Source organism: Gossypium hirsutum, chromosome A04 (assembly GCF_007990345.1).
Source record: "Gossypium hirsutum isolate 1008001.06 chromosome A04, Gossypium_hirsutum_v2.1, whole genome shotgun sequence".
Classification (NCBI taxonomy): Eukaryota; Viridiplantae; Streptophyta; class Magnoliopsida; order Malvales; family Malvaceae; genus Gossypium; species Gossypium hirsutum.
In genome coordinates this window covers 78,871,386-78,891,203 of record NC_053427.1, presented here as the reverse complement: position 1 = coordinate 78,891,203, position 19,818 = coordinate 78,871,386, and the positions used below count along the sequence as shown (strand labels likewise).

General features: G+C 33.7%; 3 protein-coding genes across 4 annotated transcripts; 2 read left to right on the top strand and 1 right to left on the bottom strand.

The window, feature by feature from the left end:
• Nucleotides 1–3,723: 3,723 nt before the first annotated feature.
• On the top strand, nucleotides 3,724–6,482 carry LOC107948974 (uncharacterized). Of its 2 annotated transcripts, none has more exons than XM_016883658.2 (4): nucleotides 3,724–4,244; nucleotides 4,585–4,654; nucleotides 4,752–4,842; nucleotides 6,230–6,482. In XM_016883658.2, the coding sequence occupies exons 1-3, from the start codon at nucleotides 3,915–3,917 to the stop codon at nucleotides 4,799–4,801; spliced, it is 450 nt and encodes a 149-aa protein (XP_016739147.1). In that variant the 5' UTR covers nucleotides 3,724–3,914; the 3' UTR covers nucleotides 4,802–4,842; nucleotides 6,230–6,482. The 2 variants fall into 2 exon arrangements, with proteins under 2 accessions (XP_016739147.1, XP_040967365.1); XM_041111431.1 differs by having other exon boundaries at nucleotides 3,847–4,244; nucleotides 5,999–6,482.
• Nucleotides 6,483–8,656: 2,174 nt separating this feature from the next.
• LOC107948975 (probable WRKY transcription factor 33) lies at nucleotides 8,657–10,803 on the top strand. Its single transcript, XM_016883659.2, has 5 exons — nucleotides 8,657–8,989; nucleotides 9,075–9,272; nucleotides 9,363–9,904; nucleotides 10,004–10,165; nucleotides 10,265–10,803. Exons 1-5 carry the CDS (start codon nucleotides 8,756–8,758, stop codon nucleotides 10,665–10,667), a joined length of 1,539 nt encoding a protein of 512 aa, XP_016739148.1. The 5' UTR covers nucleotides 8,657–8,755; the 3' UTR covers nucleotides 10,668–10,803.
• A 5,397-nt stretch (nucleotides 10,804–16,200) lies between these two features.
• Nucleotides 16,201–17,408, bottom strand: LOC107949374 (CASP-like protein 4B1). The gene is made up of 3 exons (XM_016884063.2): nucleotides 16,917–17,408; nucleotides 16,697–16,832; nucleotides 16,201–16,600 (listed from the first exon to the last, which is right to left on the bottom strand). Exons 1-3 carry the CDS (start codon nucleotides 17,186–17,188, stop codon nucleotides 16,409–16,411), a joined length of 600 nt encoding a protein of 199 aa, XP_016739552.1. The 5' UTR covers nucleotides 17,189–17,408; the 3' UTR covers nucleotides 16,201–16,408.
• Nucleotides 17,409–19,818: the final 2,410 nt, after the last annotated feature.

The window sequence follows — 19,818 nt, the reverse complement described above, 5'->3', positions numbered from 1 at the left end:
ATTCCCAACCTCCTTTGAGAACCCATCTTTATGCGTTGTGGTGGAGCAATTGGAACATATACTGCACATCCAAAAATTCTAAGATGGGAAATATCCTAACCAAAAGCCAATTGTATTGGAGAGTACTTATTATAACTTGTTGGCCTTAAGCGCACAAGTTTTGTTGCATGCAAAATAGCATATCCCCAAGCTGTAACAGGGAGTTTTGTTCTCATGAGCAATGGCCGAGCTATTAGTTAGAGGCGTTTGATAAATAATTCAGCTAAACTATTTTGTGTATGAACATGAGCTACAGGATGTTCAACTTTTATCCCAATTGACATATAATAATCATTAAAAGCTTGGGATGTAAACTCACCAGCATTATCAAGACGAATAGTTTTGATTGCATAATCTAGAAATTGTGCTCTTAATCGAATTATTTGAGCAAGTAGTCTCGCAAATGCCAGGTTGCGAGTCGATAATAAACACACATGTAACCACCTACTATATGCATCTATTAATACCATAAAATATCTGAATGGCCCAAATGGTGAATGAATGGGCCCACATATATCACCTTGAATACGTTCCAGAAATAAGGTAAATTCAATCCCAACTTAAGCTGGTGATGGTCTAATAATCAATTTTCCTTGAGAACAAGCGACACAAGATAAATCCTTGAATTCAAGAATCTTTTGGTTCTTTAATGGGTGTCCAATTGAATTCTCGATGATTCTTCGCATCATAATAAATCCGGGATGGCCTAATCGGTCATGCCAAATAGTAAAAGTATACGGTTCTACAAACTTTTGATTTGTAGTAACATGTGACTCAATTGCACTAATATGTGTATAATATAAACCTGATGAAAAAGCAGGTAGCCTCTCCAAAACATATTTCTTTCCACATTTAACATTTGTAATATATAGATATTCAACATTTTTCTCATTCATAGTCTCAATATGATATCTATTAAGACGAATATCTTTAAAACTCAATAAATTTCTTTGAGACATTAACGCATATGTTAAACATTGCATAATGAATCGGAGGTTTTATGTCATAAATAAGGTATTAGAATATGGACATTCACATTTATTTATAACAAAAAGCTTAAATTCATTAAATTTTAAAACCCAATGCCCTTTAATATTTAAAATTCAAATTGATAATTTAAATTTTTATGATATTTCTTTTAATTTTTATTATTTAATATATAAACAAACCAAATTGATATATATTTATCAAGAACAGAAGAAGACATGGAAATTGTATGTTAATCATGTAAGAAAATAAATAATTTTTGAGTTCACTACAATTGTTGATTTAATTTTTAATATTTTCTATAATGAATTTGAAATAAAAATAAAAAAAATAAATATAATAGATATACTAAATTAAATAAAGAAGATAATTATGTAAAAGAAATTATAAGTAACTTAATTAGAATTTTTTTTCCAACTAAAAGAAAAGCTAAAAATGGAACAGAATTTTTTTTATTTGGTTTAGCTTCCTAAGATCGGTTCGATTTATTTGGTTTACATTGATAATTACCGGCCGAATGTAGACCCCCGTCCATATGCATTTGAGAGTGAAGGGCAGGTGAACAGACATTTTTTCAATTGCATTTTGTAGAGGCTTTTGCCTACTCAACTTTACCAAGTGGTTTATATTATTCTTAATTTTATTTATTTATTTTGACCCTGACTTAAAAAATATTATTCATTTAAGCCTATTATGTTAATGAATGTAAAAAAAAAATGTAACTTTTTGCCCCTAAACTTGACAATTAGGTTCACTTTAATACTTATATTTTTTGTTTGGTTCACTTTGACACTTAAACTTGACAATTAAGTCTATTTTGATCCTTAAACTTGAAAAATCTAAAAGTTTGATAATGTAACACTCTGAAATTGTGTCACATTCAACTAGTTCGATTGATTCAACTGTCAAATCAACAATAATTAAATAAATAGTTAAGATTCATATATATTTTACTTTTTTTAGATATTTTAATTATTTATTTAATTATTATTTGGTCTAACGATCGAATTAAATTGAATTGGTTGAATTGAGAACTAATGGTCTAACATGTTCAACCATTGGTTTGGTTATTAAAATATTGAATATGACACTTTAAGATTGTATCACATCATTATCTAAAAAAAATTATTTTTCAAACTCAGAGTGTCACGTCATCAAACTTTTAGATTTTTCAAGTTGAGTGATCTAAATAGATCTAATTGTCAAGTTCAAAGTAAATAAAAAAATACAAATACCAAAGTGAATTTAGTTGTCAAATTCAAAAACCACGAAGCTTGCTTTTTAAGTTCAAAAGTCAAAAGTTACATTACCCCTTTTTCATCATAATCATTAATAAAATGGACTTAAATAAATAATAATTTTTAAATTTAAAAATCAATATGAATCTATTTATTAAATTCATGGACCAAAAATTACATTATCCTTATTTTAGATTACTAAACTACATCTTTGGCAGTATTTAAAAGTGTCCTACTTGTAGTGTGTCTCTGAAGTCTGTACCCCCACTGTTGCAATAAAAATTTCACCTTTATTACTTCTGGTGGGCTGAAGCTGACTGTCTACTGTGAGGCTTACAGGTTGTTTGGCTTTAAGTGTGTTCATCTGTCATGAACACTAAGTTAATAAATTTGAACTAGTGATGACCCTTTTTAGCTACCTACCTGCCCCACTCTTACTCATCATATTATCAAAACATATACTCCACCAGGGTGTAATGATCAAAATTTTCACTTCCCCTCTACTTGTTAAAATTTCCGCCTATTTCATCATTAATTTTAATACCACTATTATAATATTTAATTTTATTGTTAAAATAATTAAATTATTATCATTATTGTTTTTAATTTCATTAAAAATAACATCACGAGTGATCTATAAAATCTTAAATCGTAGCTCAAATAAAATGTCTAATCATTCTTTATAATTGTAAAATGAAATATTTAATTGATCTACTAATTATCGAATTCAAACTCAAGTAAAATATTTAAGAAAAAAATAATAAATATTCAAATTTGAAGAATAAAAGTTAAATGTAATATCATGTTAAAAACATAGTGAAATATTGTTGTCAGTGTACGAGAATTTGGGTTCGAATGCGTTGAAACGCATTATCTTTCTATTTAAAGGTTGCAGAGTAAACTTTTGACCTGGCCCGAAAAGTAGGAGGGTTTGGGCAAAAATATAGGTCTTCGACACGAACTCAACCCAAATTTACAAAAAGAAAAAAATATGTTGTTTTCTTATTGTTTTCTCACTGTTTTGTTGTCATTTCACTTTTTATTGATACTATTTTGTTGATATTGTTTGAATATTGTATAACTTTTATTTTAATGTTAATTTTGCTACAATTTTGAAGACATTTGCTTGTTAAGTTGCACTTATGTTAGTGTTATTTAAGTATAAAGATTTTTTTTAAATTTATTTCAATTGGTTGGAAAATATTTATTTTAATATTTTTAGTGTTTTTGATGTATTATATATATATTTTAAAAATTATATAAAAATTTAATATGGATAAGTCAAGTCGGGTCTTATTTTTAGTATTTTTATTCGAGTCGAATTTAAGTAAAATTTTAGGCCCATTTTCGGGCTAAACCTATCAAATGAGTCTAAAATTTTGTTAAGACTTGACTCAAACCCGACCCATGGACAGGTCTATTGGAGATGGGTTATGAGTAGTAATAGACATTGTATTAAAAAAATAAATATAACAAGAAAGTTAAAAAAATGAAAAGTTTTCTAAACAATTTGAGTTAATTTCTTATGACCAAAATAATTAATTAAAATATATAATTAGGGGGGAAAAAGTTTAACTGATTTCCCTTTCTTTAAAGGCGCACACATCTCATTCACATACTTTTTCTGTCTTTAGGTTTTCAATTTATTTTATGGGAAAATCGCTGCCCGGCGCAACCAAGCTTCAACATCTCGCAAAGGTTACCGGCGCCGCCCACCATCTTAACACAACTGGGAAAAACCCAAAACCCACTACTCTGAACCGGCGGATTATAAGTGAAGACAACAAACCCAATTCCAAGAAGAAGATGGAGAGCTCCAGTGCCAGTCAACGCCTCCCACTTTCCGAAGTCGTCTCCGATTGCGTTAAACGTTGGTTCAAAGATACTCTCAAGGAAGCCAAAGCCGGGGACGTTAACATGCAGGTTCTTGTGGGTCAAATGTATTATAGCGGTTATGGGGTTCCCCGGGATGCCCAAAAGGTTTCTCCTTTTTCTTTTCCCCCTTATTTGGTTCCTAAAGACTTCCCTTTTAATTTCACTTTTGTCTGGGTTTAGGGTTTATGCTTTGCTATTGTGAATTTATGGTTGCTTAGGAAAATGCAATACATATTTACTAATGAATTTTAAGAATTTGCCGTTTTGCTGTATAAAATTCATTACAAGATGAAGTTTGGAGCTTTTGTTCTATTTTCTTAGGTTCCAAGATTAACTAGAAGCAGCAACAGGGTTTTTGGATTAGTTTATCTTATTTCTCATTTTGTTTCTTCCAACTAAGTTTGTCTTTGTTTCTAAGTTTAGCTTCGGTGTATTGGTATTATAGGGAAGAATTTGGATGACAAGGGCGTCGAGGCTGCGGTCTTCTGTTTGGAAAGTCAGCGATAAGCATCCAGGTTCACCTCTGTAAATATTAGTATCTTCATCACCTTGTAAGTGATAATTTCCTAATTGTTTGCTTTTTTCTGTTTGCTGTGGTCGGTCTTTTATCAGGTTATAATGCGAGTGATTCAGATTCGGATGAAATCAAGGGTGATTCTTGAGTTTAACATACTTGGTCTCTGCATTTCGAACATTTAGAATCGTGAGTTCCTTATTGCTCTGCTGTGGTCTTCATTTCATTAATTTGTGTTCTTCACTGCTGTGAATGATGTATAAGAATAATCCTATAAGATTTAGAGCTGTGAGTGCCTCATTGCTCAACGTTGGTCCATTTGTTTAGCTGGCATTTTTCACTGCGCTGAAGATTGTATAAATAATAGTCATAAGTTCTGTTGCTGCTAGTTTGGTCACACAATTAAGTCTCTATCCCTGACTTTTGGGTGTGTATTTCACCAGAGAGTGCTGAAGTTGCACATTTTATATTCTTAGGTTTAGGACTTGGTCCTGTTATGTAATCATTGAGCATGGATAATTTATAATCTATTTATTTCATATTATTTGCTACAATTTCACCCAAATCTGCACATGTTCTGTGATGAAACTATTTATATCGTAGGTTTGGACTATGATCAGTCTAGACTATTTTTGTACCTAAATTCATATTCTTCTGTTAGATGATGTTTGTTTTATGTCATTCGGGGACATTGGTTATTGTGCTTGAGCCAGCCATGGATTACCTGTTATTTTTCCCCTTATCCCACTCATAGAACACTTTACTAGGCCTGATATGAATAGCACTTGTTTAATGGGATTTACTTGACTAAAGATGAATGGCAAGAGCCTCCATTACTTGACTTGTTCAATGTGCAGACATGCATACTCATTCTAATTCCTTTTGAGGAATGTAGGGGAAGGGGAATGATGGGTTTTAATTGTGATAAGTCAAGCTGAGCTCTTTCATATACTAGTGTTTTGCTCATTTACAAGCTAGATCAAGTAGGCTTACTATACTAACATATTTGACTTCATGCATTAGTGATCTCAAACATATTTGAGCTAAAGCATCGCAGAACCCTAATTTATCCAAGCTCAAAAGTGGCTTATGAGCTGCTCAGCTAAGGTGTAAGCCTCCTTTATGGGTTTGTCCTCGTAATTCCACCCTTGTTTAAGTGGTCTTGGTTCACGTGTAAATCTTCTGATAAACTAGATGGAAAGCTCATTAAAAAGAGGGACCCATTTATCTATGTGCGCTTAGAATCGTTTATAACTATTTACTTGTGACACCTTTGGCCATTCAAAAGACAGCACAACTCTTACTGAGAATGAGCATATGGTCCTATATACCACAATACATGCAGGAGTCAAAAGTGACTGCTGCTGCAGTGCCAATGGCGGATATTCTTGGGTTTCTGAACAAGCTTTATTTCAAATGCTTCATGGTTCAGGTGGATTGAATATCACGTGGATTATTAGATAATTGTGACCATCCTTCTTCCCGTTGTTGTATAACATCTCTATTGACAGCAACATGAATGAACAGAGTTTAATCCTCTCTTACAGGAAGTAATGTCTTTTCTACTTATTTGCAGGGTCCACATGGTGGTCATGCCTGTTTTGTCTCCTTGAAAGTTCCTTGTTCCTGTGTTGTAACTCTTTTTTTTTTTTTCCCTTTCTTTTTTGTAATTTGGTTTTGGTTTTTATAAAGTGTTCCTTTTTTATATATAAAAAAAATACAAAAGTCATCTGTTTATTATCATAATATAACTTGTTAATGTTGCCTTTAGACGCAGGAACACTGTTGAATTATGATTTTTCTGGAAAAAAAAATCCGTTTGATCCAAATATTTATGTTATCATATGAAGAACAAGATGTATATTATCGTACTTATTAGCACTTTGATCTCATTAGCAGTTTATAAAAGAAAATGCATATTAACCAGAATGCATATACAGTTGCATATTTATCTGGTACAATAATTGACATGGTCAAGGATTATGGTTCTCTCCTGACATGGTCAAGGATTATGGTTCTCTCCTACACAAGGAATGAGCCAAATGTGAACTAAATAAGGAAAAAAAGCAGAACATTAGCTTCTTGGAAGTTTTTTTAAGTTATTATATTATTCAATAATAGAGCTTAATCTATTTGTTAGACAAAAATTAAGTATAAATAAATACAGTTGAGAGAGTCAATAAAATATATAATACAAGAAAAAAAATAGAATATATACATGTACATGTATGGGGTTCAATTGAAATGGTCAAATGGAATAACCAAAAATAAAAAAAGGATAAATTTATTTATTTTCACTCACTTGAGTCATGCTATTATATATATACACGGAGGAGTATATTTAGTAAAATTTGATTTGAAAATGAGCTAAAATAGGATTAATAAATTCATTTATCAAAATCTTGAAAGAAAGACAAAATTTGAAGTTTAATTATAAATACAGCTAGTGCCTGCACTGAGATGATTTCCCTTTCGCCAAATTAAGAAAGGTTTAATTCTATTCTAAGGCCCTATACTCTTTTCACAATTTTTGGGTACAAATTCGAGTTACAATGGGCTTTTTACTCTCTCAAATCTTTTTGACGTTTGAAATTTAGTTCCTTTATTCTTTTGATTTAGCATTTGAATAACATTGTCGAGAATTTGATCAAATTTAAATATGTACTATTTTTTTTTTTTTAAAAAAATGCTCACACATCGATTTAAAGTTACATAAAATCTGAATTTCACTTTATTTCTATGAAACAATGCTAAAAAACCTTGCAAAGACGGAAAAACTTACAACTCTAAGTTTAACGTTTTTATTTGCTTGTCGTGTAATATTAGCAATACGAGCAAAGTTTTTTATTTTAAAAAATACCATATAATCTGATTTAATTCAACTTCTTTGATATGGTTATCAATTGAACTTGAAATACTAAATCAAAACATAATCCACTTTAACTGAATTCATTAATAGTAACATTAAATAAAAAAAAAAGAGAATAAATTCTTAAAACAAAAAGTATAAAGGTTAAAATTAAAACTTGTAAAACATACAAGGACTGAGATGACCCAAATATTTAAATATTTGATTTCTCTACTTTGTTTTTATTATTAATTATAAGTAAATAGAAGTAGAAAATGATATTAAGATGAGCTAAGCAATCTTGAGCGTGGGTGGATATAACAAGACAACGTGGATATTGTTTAACAGCCAGGGGGGTATTGCAAAAGACATACAACGTGGAACAAAAAGAATCGACTTGGATTTGCCTTGATAACAAGGGAAAACAAAAAGGTTAAAATATTTCATAGGTCCCTATACTCTATAAATTTAGAATTTAATTCCTATATTTTTATTTTTGAGAATTTAATCCTCTTAATTTTCATATTTCTAAATTCAGACTCATTTCAGAGGCAAAGCCATAAAACTAGCTTTGGGGGCTAAAGATGAATCATAAATTCAGTGGAGGATGCAATTTTACTATTATACTAATTTATAATTTTAAAAAAATTAAAGGAACTAAAAGACATATTTACCATTTGGGAGCAAAGGCCACTGCCTGCCATCTTATTTGCACCTCTTTTCTAATTGTTAATATTGTTAATTTTTTTATTAAATTTATTAGTGTAATATTTTAAAATAAAAAAATTATTCATTTGATAACAATGTAACTAAAAAATAACATCACAATAAACCTTAAGTTAAGAAATAATAATAATAATGTTAATAATTAGACCTTAATTTTAAAATATAAAAAGTAAAGAGAGTAAAATTTTAATTTATATAGAGTATATAGAGTTATGATGGATTTTAACAAAAAAGAAAAGAAAAAAAAAGGGCTCCCTCCCCTCTGCTTAGATCAGCCGCCATTGATCATTTATGTATCACAAAATAAATAATTATCAACAATGGCTATAGTCCAGTCAAACCCACATACTTTGACCGAGAATCCCTTTTTTTTCCACGGTCAAACTTGGTTTTAGCTTCTCAGAAGAATCATGGAGCAGTAGCAGAGAGAAAGGTGAGACCTTATTTCACCATGAAATACCCCCCATACTCCATAATACTTTGTATATATAAATTGTGTAGCGACCTCAAACCCCATATCCTCCTCCCATGGCTGCTTCATCATCATCTGCTTTTATCAACATGGACAACAACGTTAATCAATCCACCTCCACCAACACCACTTGGCCTTCATTTTCTGACCATAATAAATTTAGCACTCAAGTTCCAAATTTCAAGTCATTTGCTCCTTCTTCTTTACCCATCTTCCCTACCCTTATCTCCCCTTCTTCTTTTAGCCCGACAGATTTCTTGGACTCACCTGTTCTTTTCTCCACTTCTGCTGTGAGTACTTTTTAAAACTTAATCACTGTGTTTTACATATGAATTTTATGTATATGCTAAATTCATCTGTGTTTTTCTTTTATAGCTTTTTTCTTCTCCGACTACCACCGGTGCTTTTGGCGGTGCTCAAACGGTAAACTGGAAGAACGATTCTAATGACCATCAACAAGGAATTAAGCCCAAGGGGTTTGATTTTTCTTTCCAAGTGCCTCAAACGCAGTCAACGCTGCCGTCTACGACCGCTACCACTGCCTTTCAGTCTTGTTCCAACATGGTTTCTATGGTACACAACGCTGGCTTCTAGCTATTTCATTTCTCTGATTCTATTTGCATGCAGGCGTTTAGGCTAAATAAAAGAATTGGTTTTCCTCAGGAACAACCAGCATGGAGTTTAGAGAAAGCCGGCGGTGAAATGGTCCAATTCAAACCAAATATGCAGAGCAATACAGGTTCTCAACCAGCTGGTAATTACACTTCCCAATACCATCAAACATCACAGTATATGAACAACAGGAAGGTTGAAGACGGGTATAATTGGAGAAAATATGGGCAAAAACAAGTGAAAGGGAGTGAAAACCCACGCAGTTATTACAAGTGCACGTATCCCAATTGTCCCACAAAGAAAAAAGTGGAGAGATCTTTGGATGGACAAATTACTGAAATAGTTTATAAAGGTAGCCATAACCATCCCAAGCCTCAATCTACAAGAGGTAATAGGTCCTCGTCGTCTCATTCTGCTGAGATATCAGATCAATCAGTTGGTACATTAGGGAACCAACTAGGAGACTCCTTTATAATGCAAGATGAGACTTCGGGTTCCATTGATGATGATGACTTTGACCAAGCTTCTTCAGCAATAAGTAATACTAATGGTTGTGATGATATCAATGAAAATGAACCAGATGCTAAAAGATGGTAAGCTTGGATCATAGCCAAAAATGAAAAACAGATTCTCCCATTAATGGGTTCTTGCTTTAGCTTACGCTTTTGTGATTTTTTTTTAAATTTTTGCAGGAAAAGTGAAAGTGAGAATGAAGGTATGGTAGGTTGTGGTAGCAAAACTGTGAAAGAGCCTAGAATAGTGGTGCAAACAACAAGTGATATTGATATTCTTGATGATGGGTATAGATGGAGGAAATATGGACAGAAAGTAGTCAAGGGAAACCCCAATCCAAGGTTCGTCATTAGACTCCACCTAATTGTCTACTAATAGGAAGCCTGGATGTGCAGTTTATTCAACTAAAATTGTTGACTTCGTCAAAATCTTTTATACAGGAGCTACTACAAATGTACGGCAATAGGTTGTCCTGTTAGAAAACATGTAGAGCGAGCATCCCATGATTTGAGGGCTGTGATAACTACTTACGAAGGGAAACACAACCACGATGTTCCTGCTGCACGCGGGAGCGGCTACACGATGAACAGACCTTCGGCTGTAACTGCAAACATGCCGATAAGGCCTTCAGCTGTCCCCAGTCAGCCTAACAATACAATGTACCCCAACTCGGGAGTTAGCTTGGGGATGCTGCAGAACAACAACAACACAGGTAGTTTCGGATTCTCTAGATTGGGGAAGGCCATTGGCTCATCATACATGAGCCAACCACATTTCTCAGATGGGGCATTTGCTAAGAATGAACCTAGGGATGATTCATTTTTGGACGGATTCCTGTCTTGAAAAAGCAAAATAACATAACTTTTAGGAGTAAACCAATCAACAAAGTGGATGTTTATCAATTAGTTTTCCTTTAGTTGCTTGATTCTGTAGGTTCTGTGACTCAATACTCAATACCCAGAATTAGTGCATTTATTCATTTGTTTTATTTATTCAACTTTGTAGCAGATTGTAAGAGTAGAAAACAAGTAAAAAAAATGAATTTGGGTGGTCAATAAAGAACTGCTTCAACATTAACACAGTTCGAATTTGACTTTGTGAATTTTTTTTTAAATCACGCAGCTGGTTTAGTGACAAAACTTGTGTGAGGTCAAGTCACCATAACAATCCATTAGAACATACAACTGCTCTGTACTGTGAAAATACAAACATGTATGTGTTGCGCGGAAGCGTGTGAAAGAGTAAAATTATTGTACTGAAAAATCACACTAAGTTCAATTCCCAGGAAAGAGAGGTGGATCACGAGGATCGCTTACATACCAGATCTTTCCTAGCCAGAATATCCCTCTATCGTAATTTAATAGCACAATAAATCACTACAATGACACTTGCAAAATATGCAGAACAAAAAAAAATAAAGAACACTAGAATTTTAACGAGGTTCAGCAAATTTTGCCTACGTCCTCGGGCACTACCAAATACATTTCACTCCAAAAATACAAGTGAAAGTTTACAAATAGGGAGAGAGAACAATTGCCTTAAGTAGAGAATGGCAAGTGTGGGATGAAGAAAGTAAGAAATGGTTAGGCCTATTTATAGTTGAGGTTTAAGGATCAACTTGCAATGTCCCTATACAATTAGGGACCAAAATTGCAATTATCCCATGCCAACTAATCTTACTTTCTACTTTCGGTGCCTTTCGGTGCCAACTTTCTGCCACTATTCATCTTTGAAAAGTCAAAGATTGTAGGTATCCAATAATCTCCACCTTGAAGATTTGATTAGGATAATCTTATCTTCACACAATTATTTCTACCTTTGACAACAATACTTGATAGTGCCTTCTTCAACTGTTAAACTTGCAGGATATTGATCAAGTTCAAACAATGTTCGAACTTGGTTGTTGTTACCACCTTGGTCATCATATCTGCGGGATTATCTGCAGTCTTGATCTTCTGAAGACAAATTTTCCCCTCTTCAATAATTTCTCGCACAAAATGGAATCGTACGTCGATATGTTTTGTACGTGCATGATAGACTTGATTCTTTGCTAAATGAATAGCACTTTGACTATCACAATACACGTTAATATGCTCCTGAACCAACCCCAAGGTTTTAGCCATACCTTGTAACCAAATAGCCTCCTTTACAGCCTCTGTTACAGCCATGTATTCGGCTTCTGTGGTTGACAATGCAACTGTAGACTGTAGTGTAGACTTCCAACTTATTGGTCCTCCAGCAAGTGTAAACACATAACCGGTGGTTGATCTTCGCTTGTCCAAATCACCGGCATAGTCAGAATCAACGTACCCAATAACACCTTTACCAAGTGTATTATCCTGCTTGAACAGTAATCCAACATCCACGGTCTTCTGAATATACCGTAGAATCCATTTCACAGCTTGCCAATGTCCTTTTCCAGGATTATGCATATACCTGCTCACTATACTAACTGCCTGTGAAATGTCGGGTCTTGTACACACCATTGCATACATCAAGCTACCCACTGCATTAGAATACGGAACTTGCAACATGTATTCTCGTTCCGTATTCGTCGAAGGAGATAGTTGTGCAGAAAGCTTGAAATGAGAAGCCAACGGGGTACTTACAGGTTTGGTCTGCTCGTTCATGCCAAACTGCTGTAGTACTTTCTTCAAATACTGCTTCTGAGACAAGCTAACTCTGCCATGAGCTCTATCTCTACATATTTCCATGCTGAGAATCTTTTTAGCTTCTCCTAGATCTTTCATCTCAAACTCGAGATTGAGTTGAGTCTTCAATCTTTCAATCTCAACTTTGCTCTTAGATGCTATTAGCATATCATCAACATATAAGAGCAAGTATATGAAAGTTCCTTCTTGTAGCTTCTGAAAATACACGCAATGATCAAATTTACTTCTTGTGTACCTTTGCCCTTTCATGAACTGATCAAATCGCTTGTACCACTGCCTCGGAGATTGCTTCAATCCATAAAGCGACTTTGTCAGTTTGCAAACCCAATTTTCTTTTCCAACAACCTTGAATCCATCTGGCTGAGTCATATAGATTTCCTCTTCCAAATCACCGTGTAAAAACGCGGTCTTCACATCAAGCTGAACTAGTTCAAGATCATATTGCGCAACCAAGGCTAGCAAAATCCGAATAGACGAATGCTTCACAACTGGAGAAAACACTTCATTATAGTCTATTCCTTCTTTCTGAGCGTAACCCTTTGCTACCAATCTAGCCTTGTATCGAATTTCATTTTTACCAGGAAATCCTTCCTTCTTTGCATATACCCATTTGCATCCAATTGCCTTCTTTCCCTTGGGCAGTCTCACCAACTCCCAAGTCCTATTTTTATGAAGAGACTGCATTTCTTCATTCATAGCTTGCTTCCACTTTACACCATCAGAGTTACTTATTGCTTCTGTGTAAGTGGAAGGAACATCATCATCTGCAATTGGAAGTGCATAGGCCACCATATCATCAAAGCGAGCAGGCTTACGAATCTCTCTTCTTGGCCTCCTATATGCAATTGAATCTTGTTGCTGTAGAAGTTCTTGGGTCGAAACTTCTTTATCATTTGTTCTTTCAATATTAGCTGGATCATCATTAACCTTTTCAAACTCCACCTGCTGCAAAGTACTACTGGTTTTGTCATCCTTTTGTGAATCCTCGTTCTTCATCATGGTTGATTCATCAGAAGTTACATCTCTACTGAAAACAATCTTCCTTGTATCAGGACACCAGAGACGGTATCCTTTTACACCACCAGTTATACCCATGAATAATGCTTTCTTTGCTCTTGGGTCTAACTTAGATTCTTTTACATGATAATATGCAGTGGAACCAAAAACATGTAAAGAATCATAATCATTAGCAGGTTTACCAGTCCACATCTCCATAGGAGTTTTTCCATTTATTGCAGCTGATGGCAATCGGTTAATTAGATGGCACGCATATGTAACTGCCTCAGCCCAAAATTCCTTGCCCAATCCAGCATTGGACAACATACATCGAACTTTCTCCAGTATAGTCCGATTCATGCGTTCTGCCACCCCATTCTGCTATGGTGTATCTCGAACAGTGAAGTGTCGCACAATGCCCTCATCTTGACATACTTATAGAAATGGATCATTTTTGTACTCAGTACCATTATCTGATCGAAGTCGTTTGACCTTTCGACCTGTCTGAGTCTCCACCATCTTCTTTCACTTCAGAAATGCATCCAAAACTTCATTTTTTCTTTTCATTAGATACACCCATACTTTTCTTAAATAATCATCAAGAAAAGTGACAAAATAGTGCATACCTCCCAAAGAAGCCACTTTGGTAGGTCCCCACACATCACTGTGAACATAGTCCAGAATTCCTTTCGTATTGTGAATTGCTGAACCAAATTTTACCCTCGTCTGCTTGCCCAGAACACAATGTTCACAGAATTCCAATTTGCAAGAATTTGCACCTTTCAACAAGCCTTGCTTCGCCAAAGTCTGCAAAGCTTTTTCACCAGCATGTCCCAATCGCCTATGCCATAACCTGGTAGCCTCTGAATCTGCATCTTTCGCAGAAGCTGTTGATGTTGATCCAATAACTGTACTTCCATTTAAATAGTACAAGTTATTTCTTCTAGTGCCTTTCATCACCGTCAATACCCCAGCTACTACCTTTAGTAATCCATCTCTCAAAATGATTGTGAGCCCTTTAGATTCTAGGGCCCCTAATGAGATGAGATTTTTCTTCAAGCTGGGTACATAGCGAACATCTGTCAGAACTTGGATTGAGCCGTCATGGTTCTTCAATTTGATTGTACCTACACCCATTGTCTTACAGGCACTATCATTGCCCATAAAAACAACTCCACCTTCTAGTTCTTCAAGACTAGAAAACCAGTCCTTATTAGGACACATATGGTAAGTACATCCCGAATCCAATATCCACTCATCCGTTTGACATGCCATTGCCATGCCAACCAAGCTAAAGTCTGACTCCTCATCATGCTCCGCTACACATGCATTAGAAATAGACTTGCCCTTTTGTAACTTAGGACAATTCTTTTTCCAATGCCCTTTCTCACGACAAAAGGCACATTCATCTTTGGCGGGTCTCCCTTTGGACTTACCCCTTCTACCAGGTTTGCTGCTGTGTGAACGACCTCTTACTGTTAAGACTTCTGCAGTTGTATCTCTGTGATCTCTTTTATCTTTCTTTCGAGTCTCAGATCTATACAACGCACTACAGACTGCATCAAATGTGATTGAATCTTTCCCATGAAGCAATGTGATGGTAAGATGATCATATTCATCAGGAAGGGAATTCAACAACAATAATGCCTTATCTTCATCTTCAAATTTCTCATCCAAATTTAGCAAGTCTGCTAAAATTTTATTGAATGAGTTCACATGGTCATTCATCGACATACCGGGTGCATACGTGAACCGAAAAAGTTTCTTTTTCATATAAAGCCTATTTTCAAGACTTTTCGTTAGAAACTTTTCTTCTAATGTATCCCACAGCTTCTTCGCTGATGTCTCCCTCATGACGGAGTACTTCTGCTCTTTGGCCAAACATAGGCGGATTGTACCACACGCCTGTCTATTGATCTTGGCCCACTCCTTGTCATCCATCTTGTCAGGTTTTTCTTCAAGGGCTATATCCAGCTCTTGCTGACATAAGACATCCAGGATCTCACACTGCCACATACCAAAATTATTGGTACCGTCAAATTTCTCTACTTCAAATTTTGCATTTGTCACAGTAGTCCTTGCTGATGACGATGCTGCTGCCATTTTTCTCCTCAATCCCAACTACCGTATACGTGAACAGTACCGTATATGTGAATAGTGCCGTATACGTGAATAGTACTGTATACGTGAATAGTGCCGTATACGTGAATAGTACCGTAAACGGTCGTATTCCCCAAGTACGAACCTGGCTCTGGTACCAATTGTTGCGCGGAAGCGTGTGAAAGAGTAAAATTATTGTACTGAAAAATCACACTAAGTTCAATTCCCAGGAAAGAGAGGTGGATCACGAGGATCGCTTACATACCAGATCTTTCCTAGCCAGAATATCCCTCTATCGTAATTTAATAGCACAATAAATCACTACAATGACACTTGCAAAATATGCAGAACAAAAAAAAATAAAGAACACTAGAATTTTAACGAGGTTCAGCAAATTTTGCCTACGTCCTCGGGCACTACCAAATATATTTCACTCCAAAAATACAAGTAAAAGTTTACAAATAGGGAGAGAGAACAATTGCCTTAAGTAGAGAATGGCAAGTGTGGGATGAAGAAAGTAAGAAATGGTTAGGCCTATTTATAGTTGAGGTTTAAGGATCAACTTGCAATGTCCCTATACAATTAGGGACCAAAATTGCAATTATCCCATGCCAACTAATCTTACTTTTTACTTTCGGTGCCTTTCGGTGCCAACTTTCTGCCACTATTCATCTTTGAAAAGTCAAAGATTGTAGGTATCCAATAGTATGCATTATATTGCGATGCTTGCTCGGCTAATCATTATCACATAGAGCCAGCCAGGGCAAATGAATTGATAAAAATACGTAAAAAGAATCACCTAAAGTGAAAGAAAAATTAGATGTATGATTGAGTAGACAATTTATAGCCAGAAACAACAGCAGATATTGCCAGTGTTAGGAAGGCAAAGAAAGACATGCTAATAGCTGAAGCTGAGGAATCAGTGAAAGCGTTGTCTTGTCCTTCTCTCATCCTGTTTGTCAATGGAATTGCTGCAGATACCGATGATATCAACAAGTACGACATCACCTGTTATATATAATTTTTTTAATTTAAAGATGTCCCACAATTCTCTTATTTAATAATAATAATAATAAGGTGATGAAAAGTTATGGGAAAAGCAACCTGATCACCAACAAAGTCCACCATGGCAGAGATACGTTGATTCAATATCTGCTTTACGTTCCAAAGTGCAGTCACGTGTATCAACACTTGTATTCCCGTGTACAAAGTCGATAGAATTGCGATTGCTAACAAATACCTGTAAAAATAACAATCTCTAAATCAAATTTTAAACTTTTTTTTTGTTGGATCGAATTTGATATGAATGGAGTTTTGGTATGACCTGTATTCCTCGTAATTGTCGAAGTTTCTCCAGTCACCATGCTTGTTGCTAGCCGTAATTATGAAAGAGAGCAAAGAGAGCAAGAAAGCGAATCCTCTGGCGATTAAAGACCCTTTATTGAATAAATCCTCTCTCTTCCAACGCCTGGTAATGGAGGAGACGCCGAACCCAAGTGCCGGAGTGGGGTTCTCCACGTAAGCGGGGGGTGTAAACGCCGTTGCGGACGGTCCCGCGTCACCGTTGTGGGTTGCTGCTTCATCGGGGTTGGACATATGGGATAACCCAATTTAGAAATCCTGATATACTGAGATTTTGCTTTGAGGAAAAAAATATGAAGTACTGAGATTTTGAATTACACTTACAAAAAAGAATTACAGTTACAAAAAAGAAAGAATAGAAGAAATGGGAAAAGCGGAGAATTTTCGCGGAAAAGAAAGAAAAGTGTGGGAATGAGAAACGGAAGTTGGTTCCTTTAGCTGACAACTCAGCCTCCTTCTCCTCCTCTCCATTAATTTTATTTCTTTTTAACTTCAATCCACTCTCTTTATACTTTAAACTAAAATTTGCGTTCGAAATAATAATAATAATAATTTAATGATAATTAAAAGTTCAGTGATTAAAATATTATAATACGATAAGTTCAGTGATTAAAATATATCATTTCAAATATAAATAATTAAAATGTAATTTAAGACAAACAAAAAATAACTATTTTAATAGTTTATCTTAATATTAATTAACTACAAAACTTGTAGGATAAGTAGTAAAAAATTTACCATCTCTTTTAAGTAATGTTTTAAATTCAAATTTTGTAAATAAAAAAATAGTTTTAAGATAATTTTGTATTCATGATTCGATTTGATTTCTAATTTAAACATGATGTAATACAAATTTTTCTTTTGTATTTTTTATGTTCATTTTATAGTTTGTATTTGATGTTTATAGCTACTGTTCCTAACAATACTGTCTTCAAAATTTGAATTTGTATAAACTTTGTCAGAACATAACATTTTTCTTAATTTCATTCAGCATTTTCAAATAATCATCTAGATTTAGATTTTAATCGAAATTTTAAACTATCAATATCAATATTGTATCAATTAAAATTTTCAATTGATTTCGTGATGATTTAGATATTAAATATTAAATATTAATTTAAATATAATTTTAGAGTATTTAAAATATATAAATTAAATTGTAAACAAATGAATATTTATGGCCTAAATGTTGGATCTAATCAGTTTAAAAAACAAAAAAAAATGTTAATAAAAATTTATGAATGCCATTTTTTTAACAAGTCATATTTAAATTGTTTGTACATAAAGTACATATACAATTTTATCTGTATTATTTAAAAATATTTACATAAAATTTAAAATTTGAATTGATATTTAATGCAAATGATTAAGTTCATAGAAAAACCTTATTAATACAATATTGATCTTTTAAAAACTTAATTAAAACATTTTAAAATATGAGACAAATTTATAATATGAGCTATAGTTTGGGGATGTGAAGTGAAATTAATTTCTTTTTATTTTGCATAGATGAATATAAATACAATGACGTTTTTGGTGGAGAAATCAATGGAACGTTGCATTGGATAAGTCCCTCGACCTCAACAAGACCCCCTTTTCTTTTTTTTCTTTTTTTTTTTTTTGTTTCTTTTTCTTATAATTTATTCTTTAATGATTTTAGTATAGGTTCTAATCATATCTATTCTTTTTGACATAATATTCAAAACTACTTATAGCTCCTCTCCAACCCATAAATAGGAGAATAATGCACTTCAGCTCACTCGAATTTACGTTCTTTTGTATTGATAATAATACTCATACAAATCGAATTAAGATTCAATTAATCTTTTTCTTATCATTCTTAAAAATTAACTTCCCATGCATTGATCATTTGATCTTAGTAAATTATATAGGGTTAATATGCAAATTTATCACTATAATTTAAGTAAAAACTGAAACTTACATTATATATTTTTAATTGATATTTGTTATTATTCTTAAGAACTAAAGATACCGTTATATTTTAATTTTATATTAAAATATGTTGCTTAACCTTTATTTGATTGAATTTTGTTACTAAAGTTAAAATTGTTATTGAATTTTATTATTCAATTTTAATTTAAAATATTTTTCAATAAATTTCTTTTATATTTTACTTTAAAAATTTAAAACAATAGGTTAATTAATAAAACACCCCAAACTCGGCCTAAACGTTACGGCCGGATCCGAGAATGTCACATGAGAGTGTTTTTGGAAAACCGTTTCAATACATAAAAACCGTTCCAATTATTATCTTTTACTTAGTTTGGAAAACCTTTAATTTATTGATTGGCTCGTAAATATTTCTTAGTACGCAGAAGTTTTAAAATCCAAACAACTCTTGGTACCGTCTTACTTACGAAAACCTTAGTTAATTTTAGAAAAACATGCTTAGCCGTTACAGTTTATATTCCAAAATCACAGTTCAAAAACCTAAATTAAAACCAAAAGTCCAAGTCCAAAATTACATCAAAATTCCCTCAAAAATAATGAAAATAATGGATAAAACAAAAGCAATAAGTTCATAAACCAAAATGTATATGGTCGTGGTCACCGTCGAGTCTTCCACTGCACTGATCCGCCTACAGCTGGGGATTAACTGAACAAATAAAATAAATAAAGGGTGAGTTTTCGCAACTTAGTGTGTACATCCCTACAGTTCAGCATGCATACAGTCAGATAATAGAATACAGTCATAATTCGGGCCTGAACCTTTTTACAGAATCAGGGTGGGCTTTGGCCCACTCAGAAACAGAATCAGATACAACTTAGGGCCTTAGCCCATCTTAGATATACAACTTAGGGCCTTAGCCCATCTTAGATATAGCATGCATAGCAGATCGGAA